At 45.5% G+C, this 19,651-nt stretch overlaps 1 protein-coding gene across 1 annotated transcript in view; it reads right to left on the reverse strand.

The window, feature by feature from the left end:
• The window catches only part of LOC130384301 (multiple C2 and transmembrane domain-containing protein 1-like), an 88,654-nt gene that overhangs the window by 23,754 nt on the left and 45,249 nt on the right, over positions 1–19,651 (reverse strand). Inside the window, exons 3-9 of the mRNA XM_056592423.1 lie at positions 15,533–15,675; positions 15,003–15,082; positions 14,546–14,657; positions 6,456–6,494; positions 4,045–4,209; positions 3,194–3,324; positions 222–435 (exon numbers count right to left, since the gene is read on the reverse strand). Coding sequence (XP_056448398.1) covers positions 222–435; positions 3,194–3,324; positions 4,045–4,209; positions 6,456–6,494; positions 14,546–14,657; positions 15,003–15,082; positions 15,533–15,675 — 884 coding nt within the window. The remainder of the gene's footprint in view (positions 1–221; positions 436–3,193; positions 3,325–4,044; positions 4,210–6,455; positions 6,495–14,545; positions 14,658–15,002; positions 15,083–15,532; positions 15,676–19,651) is intronic.

The raw sequence follows: 19,651 nt of genomic DNA on the forward strand, positions 1-19,651 counted from the left end.
CCCCCCCCCCCCCCCCCCCCCCCCCCCCCCCCCCCCCCCCCCCCCCCCCCCCCCCCCCCCCCCCCCCCCCCCCCCCCCCCCCCCCCCCCCCCCCCCCCCCCCCCCCCCCCCCCCCACACACACACACACCCACACACACAATGCTAGCATCCCATCAGCCATCTACCCATACACCTAACCAACGTCACAACCAAGCTGAGGCTGCATCTCTCGCACCCCACAGAGAGGATCCAGGGTCTTCCACTCACGTATCTCTGTGCGATCTGGTGCCTCTCGTAGGGGTTGTCCAGCGCGTTGACCGACAGGTCCGAGATGGAGACGGCAGTGGTGGCGGTGAGGGTGACCAGGAGAACCAGGACGCCTGCCCCGTCCTCCAGGTGGAGGTCCAGTTTGTGGGTCCGCTCCCGGGCCAGGGTGGACAGATCTATGGTGCACCTGAACACACGCAGAAACACACCTGTAGTTACACACGTTCAAAGTAGGACTGTCAAGCGATTAAAAAAATTAATCTAATTAATTACAGACTCTGTGATTAAATAATCTAAATTAATCGCATACTTACATTTTTCCGAGAAAGTATTAAAAAATATATTTAATTCAAGTAAATTATGGCAGATGAGTGATTCAATGAATAATAGACATAGACTTTGAAATTCAATGCCTCTTTTATTTAAAACATGTCTTTCATCAACATACGGTGCATTTTAAGATCAAATTAATAACATTTCCATCTCACTCAAGATTCAACGCATCTCGGTCGAGTGTGGCTTGACGAGGCTGCCTGCTAGCGCCAGCTTCAGGGGCTGTGAGCCTGTGACAGCTCGTACCTGCGAGCTTGCTACCAAATGTTTTGCGTTGAGGTGATATTCAAGGGTTGATGAACTCCGGTGATGGGAAAATTCCTTACTACAGAGATTGCAGATAACGGGGTTCCTATCTACAGTTCCGTCTGGGAGTTTAAACTTGAACTTTACGTTCACGGGCCGAGCAGCGTCTTCTCCTCCATTTTGTTTCAACGCAAATGACGCACCGGGTCAAAGGGCACTATAGAAGCGTGATTAATCTGCGTTAAATTGTAACGCGTTATTTTTCCTGTGATTAATTAATCGGAATTAACGCTTTAATTTGACAGCCCTAGTTCAAAGACAAGTGTGTATAAGTAAAGGTCTATGGGGCACCTGAACACACACATCAACACACCTAGTAGTTACACACGTTCAAAGACACTTGTGTATAAGTACAGGTCTATGGTGCACCTGAACACACACATCAACACACCTAGTAGTTACACACGTTCAAAGACATGTACAAGTTTAGAAACATTTAAAGGGATGCAAAAAACATAGAATAATCACATCACAGAGGGATGTATCAACCACACACCTATGGAATATACTGTTAAAGTATATAAATGGTCCAATGTGTAAAAGATAGTAGCAACTAGCGGTGAGGAAGCAGATTGTAACAATGCCGCCCCACCACACCCCTCCCTTTGCAAGGACTCAGCAACACGTGTCTCAGGAGGTAGAGTGCGTTGGCTGGTAACCGGAAGGTTGCTAATTCGATCCCCAGCTCCTCCTGGCTGATTATCGAGTAGCCTCCCGACGAACTGGCTGTGGCCTTGTGTGATTGACACCGCAATCGGTGTGCGATTGTGTGCATGAATGGGTGAATGTTAGGCAATTTTGAAAAGCGCTTTGAGTGGGCACTGGTTAGAAAGCGCTGTATAAATGCAGTCCATTTGCGAAGGTGGCCTGTATTGTGTAAGGTGCCAGTAGGTACTTCCAAAAAAATGTCATTGTAGAAAAGCAGAAAAGGGTCAAGTGATAAGGTTGCTTGATAGATTTATAAATTGTTTGTAGTTATTTATTCAGTAAATGTTCATTTTTAGGTTATAGTTACAAATGAAGGTCTTTTAACATGGAACACGATTAATTGTTGCGAATTAATCAGTTTAACCAATCATAAGCAGATATCTTTGTCAAGTCGCCACGGTCACTGTATATGTGATACATTTTGTAGGTCATGGTGGAGGTAACAGCCTTTCAATTTCATCATCACACTCGTATTGCTTCCATAGTGGTGAACTACATACATAGACCTAGAATTATTGCTCTCTGTTATATTTATTGATCATTCATCTCAAGAGCAGTCGGCGCTACAAGCCAATGTTAACTGTGGAACGTGAAAACAGGTCTCTTCTTAAAACAAATGGGGTGCAGTAGTGCTGCAACAGTTTTGTTTTGGATACCAACTTTCTACAAATGACTTATATCCTACTTTAAGTTATTAAACAGGGAAAACAACCTCAAAAACTAGCATATCCACTACATTGATGTATTAAAGAATGCAGAGTCCATTATAATAATCCCCCTCATGCGGACACTGCCATTCGCTACACTATCTTACACTTGGATTAGTCGGCGAAAGTCCATTCTAATTTAATCCTCTCAATACACAGGATATTATAAGTGTCCTTGGATAGGACACTCTTAATATACCGCCACAGTGTGTGTGAAGATGTGTGGAGCTCCATCTGGCCAGCGGTTGATTTGGATTTTTGTGTCTGAGTAAGAGGTTCAGCCTCTCCTCATAATGCCACGGTGTGGCACATTTCACAGCATTTCCCATTATAATGTTCATTTAGTACAAAAGTACCAAAAAAAGTATCACAAATAGGTTGCAGCAATGGCGATGAAACGCCCTCATGAAAGAGGACCCTCTCTATATGGCTCATTCTAAGGAAATGAAAACAAGAGGATTCTTAATTTTATGGGATAATACACTTATTAAAACATAACTCTGCCAAGCCGGTTCTGCAAGGTGCCACTAAATACTACACACTGTACCTTTAATATAAGGCTTAAAGTCAATCTATAAACTCGGTCATAGAAAGATTACGGTTATTGGATTTTAGGGGGTTGGTCTGAATCCTCCCCACCTCACTGTTTTGATTGTACTTTTTCAAAGACATAACTAAGAAATGTACTTACAAACTACAGAGAGAGAGGGAGAGAGAGAGAGAGAGAGAGAGAGAGAGAGAGAGAGAGAGAGAGAGAGAGAGAGAGAGAGAGAGAGACCAGTGTGATAGGATGGTATTTGCGTGGGCCGTAGCTACATAGTGCACACGAGAGCCCGACACTCCCGTATGTTTTAGTTAAGAGAGTTAAGATGGACGGGGGGCCCTGCCTACCTGCCCATGAAGTCGTCCCTCCGGCCCTGGTCCCGGTCCCAGACAGTGATGTCTATGTAGCCTCCCTGCTCGTCGTACAGGTGGAAGTCAAACTGCTCCCTCCACTGGGGGTTCAGGCACTTAGCTAAAACCTACAGCAGGGAGATAATACAGAAGCACATGATTAGACGGATTAATCTTAATGCTTGGGTGGATGAATGGATAAATTAATTAATTAATACAATTACAAAAGAATATTAAAGTTGCAGTACGTAAACTTTCACTAAGCTCGTAGCTTAAAGTTATCTGGACAAATCTGTTGTAGTGCGGATCGATAGTGATTGAAATAATGTTATTAACAAAATCGCATCTTATAACTTATCAATTCCACAAATAAAAAAGGCTGGCCATGAATTTTAACTGATATTCCCAAAACCCCGCCCACTCACTCTAGCCAGCCAGCCAGGCTAATTCTATACGTTTCCCTCGAGCTAACGGGAGGGGAACAAGCTTCACATTATGACTTTAATTAAAAAAAATTATGTTAATTCTGCATTTCAATGTGTATGTGAACACTTTAAACATTAAAAACATGAAATAAGTTGCAAGGATTCAGACTCATATTTAAGTTAATTATCACGTTACCCATTTACAAATATAAAGGAGCAAATTACACAAATAAATTAGTGCACAACGAGCTTAGATCAATTATTTGAGAATAATGTTTGGTCATATTTGTTTGTGGTGTCTATAAAAGAACGATTTTCAGTCCTTTATCAACGATTCAAATAGAAGTGACCAAATCATTCCTACAACTGAGGTTTTTCCTTTTTCGTCCCGGTTGTATCCCAGACAGAGGGGATTCTGGGTACCTTGCTCTTGTACTTCTGGTGGCCCATGCGGAAGCGGACGTAGGGGTCGCTCTGCCCGTTGTCGTCCATGGCCTTTAGGCGGCGCCCTTCGATCAGACCAATGTTCACGATGCCGCGCCACAGCTGGGACTTCTTGTGCACGTCTGAGAGACGCATGCTCTGGTTCTGTAACACGCCCACACACAAACACACACACACCCACACACACACCACAAACACACACAAACGTGTAGACAAACACACCCACGTACACACACACACACACACACACACACACACACACACACACACACACACACACACACACACACACACACACACACACACACAGACAAACAGAAACACAACAACAACAAACAAACAAACAGACAACAAATTAACTTGCTGTCGATCGGTGCTGCATTGACACACAGTGTAGAATGAGTGTATGCAGATGCTGGTGACAGTTGGGTCACTTGGGTCGGAGCAGGGCAGGGGAGAGGAGCCACAGAGGCACACAGAGTAGACCAAAGAACCAATCAGCACTCGGCTGAGACACAGGCAGTGCGGCCACCATGAGACCTACATCTGTATGATAAGCTACAAACGCAAACTCATGTACTTTACTTTTGCCTTACTTAATAAGTAGGAACTATTATTGAAATACAATTTTTGTTTTTTTTCTCATCAGGTCCCGATGCCTCGTCTACGAATGGTGAACTAAGGGGGGGAAATCTCACCACTTAGCATCCACTCAACCAGGTGATTATGTGTCGTTTTAACACGTACTTTGATGTCGATCTGCATTGCTGAACTAAGACGTACTGGAGTTTCAGGCTATCGTGTGCTGAATGTGCAGACCACACGAATACCATCGTCTCTCTCTCTCCCTCTCTCTCTCTGAAAACATTATTGGAATTGCTCGTTTTTTTTGTTTGTTTGTTCTTGCAGGCGAATCCCATTAAACTCTGAGCAAACCCTGCCTCCCCAACATGCTCCTTTGATCTGTCGACGGAGCCTCTTCATTTCCATTCTCCAGACATTAAACAATGGGAGGGAAATGGCACCCCGCGATCCCGCCACGCGCCCACCCGGCAGGCCTGTCCAACCCTCCTGTGTCTTCTGTGTTCAGCCGCCGCCGCTAGTGCAGTATGCTAATGTCGGCGGCGCGGTTGAGTGCGGCTCCTCGAGCGGGGAGCCCTAATTATTATTGTTCTGTAGCTCCAACTGCCTTATTAGCGGATGCTGTGCAGCCGGACGCGCTGGAGTGGCGGAGAGCTGGAGCCGCGCTCTGCCAAGGTGCGGCGGGGGAGAACCGGAGACCGAGAGAGAGATGATCAAAAGGACTGCGAGTCTTTAGTTGCTCTAGAAAACAACAACTGTTCGACAACTTGTTTATTTTAACGGCTGTATAAAAAAATCTATAAAACGTCCTGGTGGTGTTTGGTGTTAATCGGAGGAAACCCATCGGATAAAAAAAAGCACGATTTAACGGTATGGACGAAAAAGTTAGGAGGTCTTCACTTAGAATATATGAGAACAAATATTTCACTCAAGTAAGGCAGCTGTTTGTTAAAGTATCTTCTAATATCTTGGTTAATGTGGGGGAGTGGAGGGTTATTTAGCGCGCAAGCTAATTCCCAAGCTACGACCCGGGTGGCCCAGTTTGAGAGCTTCAAAGACGCGGTGTGAAGAAGTGCGTTGCGTGCCAAACTCCTTCCACACACTTAAATTGATGTTTCTGTCTAAGCGGAACTCAATAACCTCTTTCACTCGTGATTAAGCAGCAACATTCTCTCCAACAGAGATCGACTGTGAAGTGTGATAAACAGCATGCATTTGAAATGTGTTCTTGTTTATTTTCTCACTTGGCGAGTGATTAGAAAATGATTAAAAACACCACTAGGAACCACTCCTAAAAACCCTTTCAGCCTACTTTTGGGGCAGGTTTATAAAACAAAGGAATATTTGAGTCAATTGCCAGCGATAAAAGGAAGATGTGCCATGACATGAATGCGATAGTAAGATGAAGCAGACCCATACCAGCATGCACACCAATCAGCCAACCAGGGCATGGACAACCAATGAAAGCAAAATGTGCCGATAAGCAACAGAAAAGAGAACATAGACCCATGAACACCAAAGAGCCTCGCTGTAGCATGTACAACGTCAGCCAAGAAATGGAAAAGGGGAAAAACGGAGGAAATGTGAAGGGAGTAAAAAACGCATGAACTCACTGGAGAGGATGGGAAGCAGAAGGAATAAAAAAGACCCCGATATTGTACCAAATCAGGGATAGGGGGACACCAGGGTGGGGGATGGAGAGGGCGTGACACTACAGTCAGACATGACGGAGAAGTGGACGGGCGGGAGCAGGTAGAATGAGGTCAAGGTGGAGAGGAGTAAGGTGGAACCTTTATTCTTTTTTTTACCTTACTGGACCGTTTCCAACTTTTCCCCGTGAGCATGGTCTGTGAACGAGACAAAGCAGTTACAGAGCCGCCAAGCACCCTCCCCAACCCCCGCGTTGGACCCTCAGGTGGACAACAGGTGGGGGGTGGGGGGGGGGGTCAAAGGTCAGCCAGGGGACAGGGGCTTGACCTCCCCCCCACGTGGGTTAGAGACTGCTTGGAGATGCTCTTTCATCATGCAGTGTGGATCGAAGCAAAGGATGTTGTCAGGAGCCCTTCTGTTGTGAGTGTGAGCATCTTGGCATCATGTGGGCCAAGATGCTCAGCCTCTGACACACTCAAACAGGGATGAATATATTTCTACTGCAAATGTGAACATTTATGCATACACCTGTACTATGTGAGGGATTCGTATTTATATTGTTCATTCAAACTATTGCATGATCTCCATTCCCTGACACATGACCAATAGGTTTCACAACTACACACATAACAGATGGCGAGACACAAGTCCCACATCTCCAGTTCCACTTCTTGCCAGTAGGTGACGGTGAAGAGCGGTATCCAAATGGCACCAATCTAGGCGCCTACTTTAGTTAGGGGTCCAAGCCAACAGGTTGGATCCCTATTGTTTTTGTAGGGATTTTTCTTATTATTATTATTATACTTCCTACCAAGAAAGTGGGAATACAGCCCATACCGTAAATGTTGCACACACGCCAATTGCATGACTAGATCCAGGTCAGTGAAGACTATGCAGACGACAAAATCCAGACACGCCGGCCACTAGGTGGCGCTATACCAAGGAATACGCGTTTGGGGCTATAACTCCCACACCGAACCTCCCACAGTCCAAAAACTTGTACACACAGATGCACTGGAGTCTGCTGCATCTTTTGGCCTAGGCCACGCCCATTTGCGTCTATGAATATTTTTCGCTAAATCGCGAAAACCGCAAAACTGTTTTTTCCCTACTCCTCCCACATTTCTTGACCAATCGACACCAAACTTTGCACACGACATCTTCAGACGCACACGCATAGAAATCTTAGACAGTTTTTTGATCCGACCTTCGACGACGAAACGGTAGAGTTTTGAATATTGGTTTATTAGCTAAATTAGACGTGGAAAATTAAAAATCCCAAAAAATCCAAAATTAGACATCGGATCGAGTCCAAATTCTACACACATGTTGGTGCTAACCTTAATGACGTTCGATAAAAATTTCGGAAAATTCCGCCATTAGGGGGCGCAATAAACGAGGAAAATGTATATCTTCTACAAAATTTCGCCGCGAAAACGCTACACTGACTTCTCGCTACTCCTACCACAGTCAAATCCTTTGTATCCACAGGTTCAGGGTAGCGTTTTCAACACATGCTTCGCGTTGTGCCGGCGAAATGCACATTTCTTGTCGCGTTGTGCCGGCGAAATGCACACTTCTTGGACCCCTGCATAACTGCTTGCAGTTCTAGTTAGGGGTCCAAGCCAACAGGTTGGATCCCTATTGTTTTTGTAAGGATTTTTCTTATTAGGGGTCCAAGCCAACAGGTTGGATCCCTATTGTTTTTGTAAGGATTATTCCTATTATTATTATTATTATTCCAGCACTAAAAGTGTGCCCACAGCCCAAACCGTAAATGGTGCCGACACGCCAATTGCATGACTAGATCCAGGTCCGTGAGGTGACGGCAAACGACAAAATCCAGACATGCCGGCCACTAGGTGGCGCTATACCAAGGAATACGCGTTTGGGGCTATAACTCCCACACCGAACCTCCCACATTCAAAACTTTATACACACAGATGCACTGGAGTCTGCTGCATCTTTTGGCCTAGGCCACGCCCATTTGCGTCTATGAATATTTTTCGCTAAATCGCAAAAACCGCAAAACTGTTTTTTCCCTACTCCTCCCACATTTCTTGACCAATCAACACCAAACTTTGCACACGACATCTTCAGACGCACACGCAAAGGAATCATCAACAGTTTTTTGATCCGACCTTCGACGACGAAACGGTAGCGTTTTGAATATTGGTTTATGAGCTAAATTAGACGTTGAATAACAAAAATCCCAAAAAATCCAAAATTAGACATCGGATCGAGTCCAAATTCTACACACATGTTGGTGCTAACCTTAATGACGTTCGATAAAAATTTCGGAAAATTCCGCCATTAGGGGGCGCAATAAACGAGGAAATTGTATATCTTCTACAAAATTTCGCCGCAAAAACGCTACACTGACTTCTCGCTACTCCTACCACAGTCAAATCCTTTGTATCCACAGGTTCAGGGTAGCGTTTTCAACACATGCTTCGCGATGTGCCGGCGAAATGCACATTTCTTGTCGCGTTGTGCCGGCGAAATGCACACTTCTTGGACCCCTGCATAACTGCTTGCAGTTCTAGTTATTATTCCCCCCTAGAAGTGGGTCCACAGCCCAAACCGTAAAAGGTGCCGACACGACAATTGCATGACTAGATCCAGGGCCCTGAGTTCTAAGCAGACGACAAAATCCAGACACGCCGGCCACTAGGTGGCGCTATACCAAGGAATACGCGTTTGGGGCTATAACTCCCACACCGAACCTCCCAGAGTCCAAAAACTTGTACACACAGATGCACTGGAGTCTGCTGCATCTTTTGGGCTAGGCCACGCCCATTTGCGTCTATGAATATTTTTCGCTAATTCGCGAAAACCGCAAAACAGTTTTTTCCCTACTCCTCCCACATTTCTTGACCAATCAACACCAAACTTTGCACCCGACATCTTCAGACGCACACGCAAAGGAATCATCAACAGCTTTTTTATCCGACCTTCGACGACGAAACGGTAGCGTTTTGAATATTTGTTTATTGGCTACGTTTTACGTCGAAACGCAAAAATTCAAAGAATACCAAAAGTAGACGTCGGATCAAGTCCAAATTTTAGACTCATGTCGGTGCTACCCTTAATGGCGTTCAATAAAGAATTCGGAATATTTCGCCATTAGGGGGCGCAATAAACGAGGAAATTGTATATCTTCTAATTGGCCAAAGGAATGTTCTTCAAACTATAAGGGAACCATCAAGGGGCAAACCCGAGTCTATATAAAAATATGGCCAAGAATTAATAATGTAGGCGGGAGTTATTTGGCAAAGGAAAATTGTCTTTGGAAAATTTCGCCAACAGGGCGGCGCCAAAAAACGACGAAATAATATATCTCCTATTTGGCCAATGGAATGTTCTGAAAACGCGTTTTAGGCTACAACTCCCACACCAAAGCTCCCACAGTCAAAAACGTTATACGCACAGATTCACTGGAGTCAGCTGCATCTTTTGGCATAGGCCAGGCCCATTTGCGTCAGTATTTTCTTTATGCAAAATCGCAAAAACAGCTAAACTGCCTTTTCGCTACTCCTCCCACATTTCTTGCCCAATTGACACCAAACTTTGCACACAACATCTTCAGACGCACACTACAAGAAATCAGCAAAACTATTTTGATCCGACCATCGTTGACGAAACGGTAGCGTTTTGAATATATGTTTTGCGTTGCAAATCAGTAAAAACTATTTTGATCCAACCGTCGACGACTAAACGGTAGCGGAAAATGCGTTTGGGGCCGAAACTCCCACACTGAACCTCTCACAGTCAAAACCTTTACATCCACAGGTTGTTCACGGTAGCGTTTTGAATACTTGCTTCGCGTTGTGCCGGCGAAATGCACATTTCTTGTCGCGTTGTGCCGGCGAAATGCACACTTCTTGTTATTATACTTCCTTCCCTAAAAGTGGGCCCACACCCCAAACCGTAAATGGTGCGGACACGCCAATTGCATGACTAGATCCAGGTCTGTGATGTGTACGCAGACGACAAAATCCGGACACGCCAGTCACTAGGTGGCGCTATACCAAGGAATACGCGTTTGGGGCTATAACTCCCACACCGAACCTCCCACAGTCAAAAACGTTATACCCACAGATGCACTGGAGTCTGCTGCATCTTTTGGGCTAGGCCACGCCCATTTGCGTCTATGAATATTTTTCGCTAAATCGCGAAAACCGCAAAACAGTTTTTTCCCTACTCCTCCCACATTTCTTGACCAATCAACACCAAACTTTGCACACGACATCTTCCGACGCACACGCAAAGGAATCATCAACAGTTTTTTTATCCGACCTTCGACGACGAAACGGTAGCGTTTTGAATATTTGTTTATTGGCTACGTTTTACGTCGAAACGCAAAAATTCAAAGAATACCAAAAGTAGACGTCGGATCAAGTCCAGATTTTAGACACATGTCGGTGCTACCCTTAATGGCGTTCAGTAAAGAATTCGGAATATTTTGCCATTAGGGGGCGCAATAAACGAGGAAATTGTATATCTTCTAATTGGCCCAAGGAATGTTCTTCAAACTATAAGGGAACCATCAAGGGGCAAACCCGAGTCTATATAAAAAATATGGCCAAGAATTATTAATGTGGGCGGGAGTTATTTGGCAAAGGAAAATTGTCTTTGGAACATTTCGCCACAAGGGGTCGCAAAAAAACGACGAAATAATATATCTCCTTACTGGCCAATGGAATGTTCTCAAAACGCGTTTTGGGCTATAACTCCCACAACGAACCTCCCACAGTCAAAACCTTTATATCCACAGATTCACTGGAGTCAGTTGCATCTTTTGGCATAGGCCAAGCCCATTTGTTTTGAACACATACTCCGCGTTGTGCCGGCGAAAAGCACACTTCTTGGACCCCTGCATAACTGCTTGCAGTTCTAGTTATTATTCTTACCCCCCTAAAAGTGGGCCCACACCCCAAACCGTAAAAGGTGCCGACACGCGAATTGCATGACTAGATCCAGATCTCTTCGGACTACGCAGACGACCAAATCCAGACACGCCGGCCACTAGGTGGCGCTATACCAAGGAATACGCGTTTGGGGCTATAACTCCCACACCGAACCACCCAGAGTCCAATAACTTGTACACACAGATGCACTGGAGTCTGCTGCATCTTTTGGCCTAGGCCACGCCCATTTGCGTCTATGAATATTTTTCGCAAAATCGCGAAAACTGCAAAACTGTTTTTTCGCTACTCCTCCCACATTTCTTTACCAATCAACACCAAACTTTGCACACGGCATCTTCAGACGCACACGCAAAGAAATTATAGACAGTTTTTTGATCCGACCTTCGACGACGAAACGGTAGAGTTTTGAATATTTGTTTATTAGCTAAATTAGACGTGGAAAATTAAAAATCCAAAAAAATCCAAAATTAGACATCGGATCGAGTCCAAAATCTACACACATGTTTATGCTAACCTAAATGTTGTTGGAAAAAAATTTCGGAAAATTTCGCCATTAGGGGGCGCAATAAACGAGGAAATTGTATATCTTCTACAAAATTTCGCCGCGAAAACGCTACACTGACTTCTCGCTACTCCTACCACAGTCAAATACTTTGTATCCACAGGTTCAGGGTAGCGTTTTAAACACATGCTTTGCGTTGTGCCGGCGAAACGCACATTTCTTGTCGCGTTGTGCCGGCGAAATGCACACTTCTTGGACCCCTGCATAACTGCTTGCAGTTCTAGTTATTTTTATTATTTGTACCTCCCTAAAAGTGGTACCACAGCCCAAACCGTAAATGGTGCCGACACGCCAATTGCATGACAAGATCCAGATCTCTTCGGACTACGCAGGCGACCAAATCCAGACATGCCGGCCACTAGGTGGCGCTATACCAAGGAATACGCGTTTGGGGCTATAACTCCCACACCGAACCTCCCAGAGTCCAACAACTAGTACACACAGATGCACTGGAGTCTGCTGCATCTTTTGGCCTAGGCCACGCCCATTTGCGTCTATGAATATTTTTCGCAAAATCGCGAAAACCGCAAAACTGTTTTTTCGCTACTCCTCCCACATTTCTTTACCAATTGACACAAAACTTTGCACACGGCATCTTCAGACGCACACGCAAAGAAATCATCAACAATTTTTTGATCCGACCTTCGACGACGAAACGGTAGCGTTTGGAATATTGGTATATTAGCTAAATTAGACGTGGAAAATCAAAAATACCAAAAAATCCAAAAGTAGACATCGGATCGAGTCTTAATTCTACACACATGTTGGTGCTAACCTTAATGTCGTTCGATAAAAAATTCGGAAAATTTCGCCATTAGGGGGCGCAATAAACGAGGAAATTGTATATCTTCTACAAAATCTAGCCGCGAAAACGCTACACTGACTTCTCGCTACTCCTACCACAGTCAAATCCTTTGTATCCACAGGTTCAGGGTAGCGTTTTGAACACATGCTTCGCGTTGTGCCGGCGAAATGCACATTTCTTGTCGCGTTGTGCCGGCGAAATGCACACTTCTTGGACCCCTGCATAACTGCTTGCAGTTCTAGTTGATATTCTTTTTGCACAGTTGGGAGGGATCCAAAGTGATGCTTAACCTAAAAAGAGTTTACTTGTTCTGTCAAATGTGGACTCTCTGTACCACAGCTGAGAATAAGCAGCGGAATGAAGACATCAGATCAAAAGGAATGCAACGTCTCCCCCCAGACGCTGCCTTGTTCTGCACAAACCGTGCAGGGGGCCAATTAAGAAAACAAATAATTGAACAGAAATAAATACAACTGTGAAACGACCGAGCGGATCCGCGCGGTAACGAGGAAACCTAATTAGTAAGCTGGACCCCTTTGAATGTGGAACACATGTGTTTACTGAGTGAGAGTGTGCGTGTGTTTGTCTGTCTGTGTGGGTGTATGGGTGTGTGTGGGTGTTTCTGTTTGTGTTTCTGTGTGTGTGTGTGTGTGTGTGTGTGTGTGTGTGTGTGTGTGTGTGTGTGTGTGTGTGTGTGTGTGTGTGTGTGTGTGTGTGTGTGTGTGTGTTTGTTTGTGGGTTTCTGTGTGTGTGTGTGTGTGTGTGTGTGTGTGTGATTGTGTGTTTGTTTGTGTGTGTGTCTGCCGGTCTGTCTCTGTGCGTGTGCATATGTCTGTGTAGGACTTAGAGACATGACGCACATTTTTGCAGGGATGCGTGTTTTCCCATCCACGTCACATTCCCGTGAACACAGGGGGGCCGTAAAGTGTTTCCCAGCACAAACACACATGAACCGTCAAAACAAATCTGGCAAAAACGGGAGCACGAGAGAGTCTGCTGCTCTGCTCCACAGAATACGTTGATAAGAACGTATCCATACGATAAAGACGCTGCAAAATCCTTCAAATGCACTGCTGAAAGGCAGCCGCTGTATCCCAGCCCACTGAAAACACTTTGACCTCGCCCGGGGAACGCTCACTTTATTCCCATGTCGGGCTGTCGGACTCAAATCAAAAATCTACGCACGACCCGCCAGCGATGACTTCTTCTGGGTTCTGGGAAGGTCGCCCGGCCTGGCGTCTGAATGTCGGCCATCGACGGCTAAAGGGGCGTGTCCTATCTCAGTCGTGGATCAACGCAGAGGGGCTCAACGGAGTAGTGGGATTTGGGCTTCATGGTGTGAATGTGTGTGTGTGTGTGTGTTTAGGTGTGCGTATGAGTGTGTGTTTGTGTGTGTGTGTGTATGTGTGTTAAGGTGTGTGTGTGTGTGCGTGTGTGTGTGTGTCTTGTGTGTGTGTTTAGGTCTGCGAGTGTGTGTGTGTGTCTGTGTGTGTGTGTGTGTGTGTGTGTGTGTGTGTGTGTGTGTGTGTGTGTGTATGCGTGCGCGCGTGTGCGTGTGTGTGTGTGTGTGTTTAGGTATGCGTGTGTGTGTATGTGCGTGTGTGTGTGTGTGCGTATTTATGCATGCATGTGTGTTGTTGTAAGTGTGTGTGTGTGTGTTTCTGGAAAAGTGTGTGTGTGCGTTTGTTTGTGGGTGTGTTTGTGGGTGGCTGGTAGTGGAGATGGTGATCCCGTGGTCTTTTGTCACTCTTGCTCAAGAAACCCAAAGTCTCGATGGAACAGTTCATCTAACGTTTGTAAGGAATTTGAGATTTACTACTTTTTGGTTTGGCCGAGAGCCTGAGACCAACTCTGCCAAATGGTTAAGAGGATTGTGAAATAAACAAAGGAGAGAAATGTAACAGCAGCATATATAATATATACATGATATATAGATATATTCTCCCTTACGGTTTCTCGAATGTCCCCATCTTTTGGTGACAGAGTGATGCCCAGATCGATGGTGCCAAGGTCTTGGTCAGGGTACTGTGGGTCCCCGAGGTCAAGGGTCAAGTCAAGGATCCTGTTGTTTGGGAGGTACAGTTCATGAGCATAAGTCCTACTGAAGTATACTTGAAATGAATATCTGTATTTGGTGTAATTTGATAAATAAATCATTTGCTCTTTGTGATAATTATTCTTTTTTCAAAACAGACACAGTTAACACTCATAGTCTCATTGGAATTGCATTAATAAAATACGATAAAATGTGCATTTGTCTCCAAGTAATTGATGTAGATAACCAAATGTGTATTGTCATCACCGACCACATGGTGGCAGTATAGCGCAAACCTTCAATACAATAAGGAACGAAAGTACTGTATTTATCCTGGCACAGACAGCAAGAAAGAGCAGAGGAGGAGAGGACCTTTGATGTTCCAGGGACTCCAGGTGGACCTGTGCTGAGCCCATGAAGTCATCTTGAAAGCCAAAGTCGTAGTCAAAAACCTACACAGGGTACAGAGCAGAGAGGATTAAAGCATGCATTATATTTAATAGTGGAGCCATGGATGCAGCTAAGAATCAAACAAAGACACGTGTTGTTATGAATCAAAGGGTATAACTATTGCTGTTTCTGATTGTCTGTTGAAGTGGAAGACAAATTAAAGTGTCCCATCATTTGTTGATCTTTGTTCCGCAGGAACACACAAGCTGTAATAAAGAGTGTTTGTATATTTATGAGTGTTGTCTATTCTTGTGTGTTGTGTCCTCTTCCTGTCTGAGCCATCCACTCCTGACCAATACAGGAGCCGTCCATCACTGAAACCTGCGGTCCGTCTCCATCCCGACGGACCCCAGACGTCCGGTAACGGAGACCCCCCCCCCATGGGGACCCACTTGGGACCAGGACCCAGGACCGGACAGTGTCGTCCAGAGCAGACGTCCAGCTCCTCCTACCTTGACGTACAGCGGCTCCCTCAGCGTCTCCACCAGGAGGCTGACCCTCTCGTCCCACACCGGGTTGAGGTTCTTGAAGATGGTCTTGCTCTTGAACACCTCCTTCCCCCCGATCTTGAACTTCACGTACGGGTCGCTGGTTCCTGAGGGACGCGGAGCCGGGGTTAAGGTCCTTCTGTTCTTTGTTTCACTTCCTATTCAACGCTCTTAGTTCATGTGACACATGTACCGAGATGTGCTCAGACCAATACAAATACTTTACGTAAAACCTGGTAAGGTGTTATTCACTATTTAGCAGACACTTTTATCCAAAGAGACTTAATGCCAATTAGGAGCCGGTATGGGTTCCACATATTGCAAGAGGATGCCTGCATATCGGCTGCAGGCGGGCACTAGGGATTAAACCCAGTACATGGAGGGGGTCAAATCTAATCACTTGGGGACCCTGCCACAGTCCACCGAGCTCGCACTACACGGCAGCCCCGACACCAGGACACAGGCTGGAGGTGTAAAAATATGCTTAATTGTAGGAATCTTGGTTACAGTGAGAGCTGGTGTTATCGCCATATGTCATAGCACTTCCTGGGTATTTCCCTGTGTTCCAATACCCATACAACCATACTATTAAGTATGCCAGAAAAAGATTGAGTATGTCCCAATATGTAGGATGGAAAATGCAAAATGCCAAAAATGGATGATGAACCAGGATGTTGCGCGAGATCCGGTCACATTTCGCAGTATGCGAGACAGCATGCTTTAGGCTCTTCAGACACACAGTCCTCAGTGCACCAGAAGATACGTTACATCGACAGAACCCGCAAAGGTGAATGTGTGGCACTACAGCTGTGCTAGTCAGTGAAATCACCTGTAGCATGTCCCATTTGTATGCATACTCTGTGCAACAGTGCATACTTTGTAAGGGTAGCTGCAGTAGGTTCAACAAGTTAAAATAAAAAGTATGTGATTTGGAACGCAGCTCATGTGTTCAGCCCAGCTCCGAACCTCACCCTCACCCTCACCCAGCCCCAGAGTCCAATCAGTCTGACTGCGGCCATATGAGGCTGCTAAAACCATCAACCACAACCACACCTAACCCAAACCCTAACCCACTTCACCCCACCACACTACCTTGAGATAACATTTTGATTAAGAACTCCACTATATTTTAGTTATGATTTGAAAAATGTAACCACTTCTCTAATGAATGTGGGCCCTTTGCTCTAAAAGCTATTTAGCATTGTGGTAATTAGACAGACTTTGAACTGTGCAGCCACAGGAGAAAGTTATAGCCTTCACTGGCACGCTATTCTAATTAAAGCTTACCTCCCTTGAAGTCTACTTTCATTTATCACACTATTTATCTGGAAAGCGAAATCATCACACACAAACACACACGCACGCACACACGCACACACACACACACACACACACACACACACACACACACACACACACACACACACACACACACACACACACACACACACACACACACACACACACACACACACACACACACAATCACCTTTTCAATGAATGGCAATTCCTCATTTTGAGCACAGGGTGGCAGCATTGGCCTATATTATAAAAATCCCCTCCGAAAAAGTGAACGCAGAAGCTATGTAAATATATAAATCTGACTCAGATCACTCACTAATTATTGCGCCTCTACACATAACAGAAAGCATATTCAAAACATCACACATTCAGCGATGCAACAGAGGTTCTGACACATATTCTCACAACGATGAACAGTGACTGAACACAGCGACGGGCAACAACCTGACACCGACTATAAATTATGAATGGATCCCTTCAAATCCTGGATCCATTCGCGACAGCTGAGGCCTGGGAGAAACAGGGGCAAGGGGAGTGCTGGCGCAGTCTCCAATGTCATTACTATGAGAAATCGCCATTGATCGCCATTATGCTCTCCCAGCCAGAGTTAACCAGGGCATGTGACGAGATAATACCATTAAAGGGAATGGGGATGTTTTCCAATATGCAGGGTTGCTAGGTGGATGGTGCAGTCTGAAGTTATTTGTTTAAAAAAAAGCAATAGAAAATCGATTGTAGAAAAAATAAATCTGCAACAGTTACATGCAGGTTATGAATAAATGAACAAGGCACAACATTCTACAAAAGGGATCATAAACCCTTGTGTATAACAGACCACAGACCACTTATAAAAAATGCACCACAAACTGTCTGTCACTTAGCACAATGCATTTTCGTGTATACTGCTCAACATGGGCGATCTATACTAGGAAAGCTAGGGTAGTAAACAGAGAAAGATTCCACGTAATGCTGATGTGGCTGCTGGCTGTCAGCAGTCAGAGGGCTTTGATGAGCTTGCGGTAAGATGTGCACTCACACAGAGTCTGGTGGGATGACTTGTATGAGGCCCAGCTGGTACACACACACGCACACAACCACAGCCACGTGCACAAGCAATCACACACACACAAACACATACCTACACAGAGTCACACACACATACACCCATGCACGCATGAACACGCACACACAGATACACACATAGAGTCACACAGCCACACACACACACACACACACACACACATACAAATACACGTACACACCCTTGAAGAGCCAAACATAAAGTCAATACCCATTACCCAACCATGTCATCTACGCAGGACTGCTTTAGTCAAGAGGAATGACCTAAAAGAGGAGCAGGGTGGAAACACAGGAAACACACAGCAGGCCAGAGTACAATTTCCCTATTATGATATTATCGATCACCTGCAGGAATGAAAGTTCTACTGTGACTGAAGACATGACAACTGGAGAGGCATTCGTCATCATGGTTTCTTAATGTTGCACTAGATAGATCTGCTCTCTCTCTCTCTCTCTCTCTCTCTCTCTCTCTCTCTCTCTCTCTCTCTCTCTCTCTCTCTCTCTCTCTCTCTCTCTCTCTCTTCAATGTTTTTCCTCTGTCTCTCTCCCATGCATATCCATGCAGTGGTCCTCTGTGTGTGGGTTCTATAGGTAGGTAGATCTGCTGCTGCTGCTGCCTCTCTCTCTCTCTCTCTCTCTCTCTCTCTCTCTCTCTCTCTCTCTCTCTCTCTCTCTCTCTCTTCAATGTTCTCCCTCTGTCTCTCTCCCATGCATATCCATGCAGTGGGCCTCTTTGTGTGGGTTCTATACTATATGCCTCACCCGTTGCTTTGAGCCTGAACGCTTCCCACCGTGGCAGCTTTATGACGCCGTAAATGCACCATAAAAGTGAGGGTTGAAATGGAGGACGAGGAGTCTTTGTTTTTTCGGTGTGAGGGGAAAAGCAGAGCAGAGCGATCTCTCTCCTCACCCTTTCAGTTGCTCTCCATGCGCTTCTGCTCACGTGATTTATCATTAGCCTTCCTACCGGGGGACGCTCACAAATCAAGGTATAGGTGGGACCACATGTTCCATGAGTAATCAATACATATGAGGGGAGGGCATGTTGGTATTGCCTGGTTGGACTTTAATTGGTTTTGCTCTGTGGATTGGCACTGTCCTGATGCGTGTGTTAATCTCAGGAGCAGAAAAGCCTGAAATCGAAAGTCAAAGATGGGGCAAGGGTTCCCCCGAGGAGGGAGTCCGGGATGGGTGGGTGAAGGGCGGCTTGGATGATTTATAACCGCAGTCTCACCGCAGGAGATGCAGAATTCGATGTTCCACATTAAGATGTCAGATGCCACATGCAAACACAATTAGGTTCTACACACAAATCATCCAAACAAATGGTTGCTTCCGGTTACAAGCAATTTGATTGGACCGGAGGCATTCCATTAGTGGTGATTATATTTTCATGTAAGGGCACGTTAATGATGTGCCACCAGATGGCATTCTGACTGAAGTCAACATGCCTTTGATTCCGGGCCCCGCAGTGCATAATAATCCCGTCCTGATCTCAGTGTCTGCAGGGCTGCTCTGAGTACTGGGACTGGGAGCCGAAAGGGAAAACAAACCCAAACACTTGACTCTCACTTGTCCGTCGACACCTGATGTGTGTGGAGAACGGGATCGGCCTGTCAACAGGGCTGGGGTCCAGATCCAGACATGAGGTTAACATCACGCTGCTCAATGCATGATCCCCTTCAGCTCACTTGAGAATGG

The sequence above is a fragment of the Gadus chalcogrammus genome, chromosome 6, assembly GCF_026213295.1.
Source record: "Gadus chalcogrammus isolate NIFS_2021 chromosome 6, NIFS_Gcha_1.0, whole genome shotgun sequence".
In the NCBI taxonomy this organism is placed as follows: Eukaryota; Metazoa; Chordata; class Actinopteri; order Gadiformes; family Gadidae; genus Gadus; species Gadus chalcogrammus.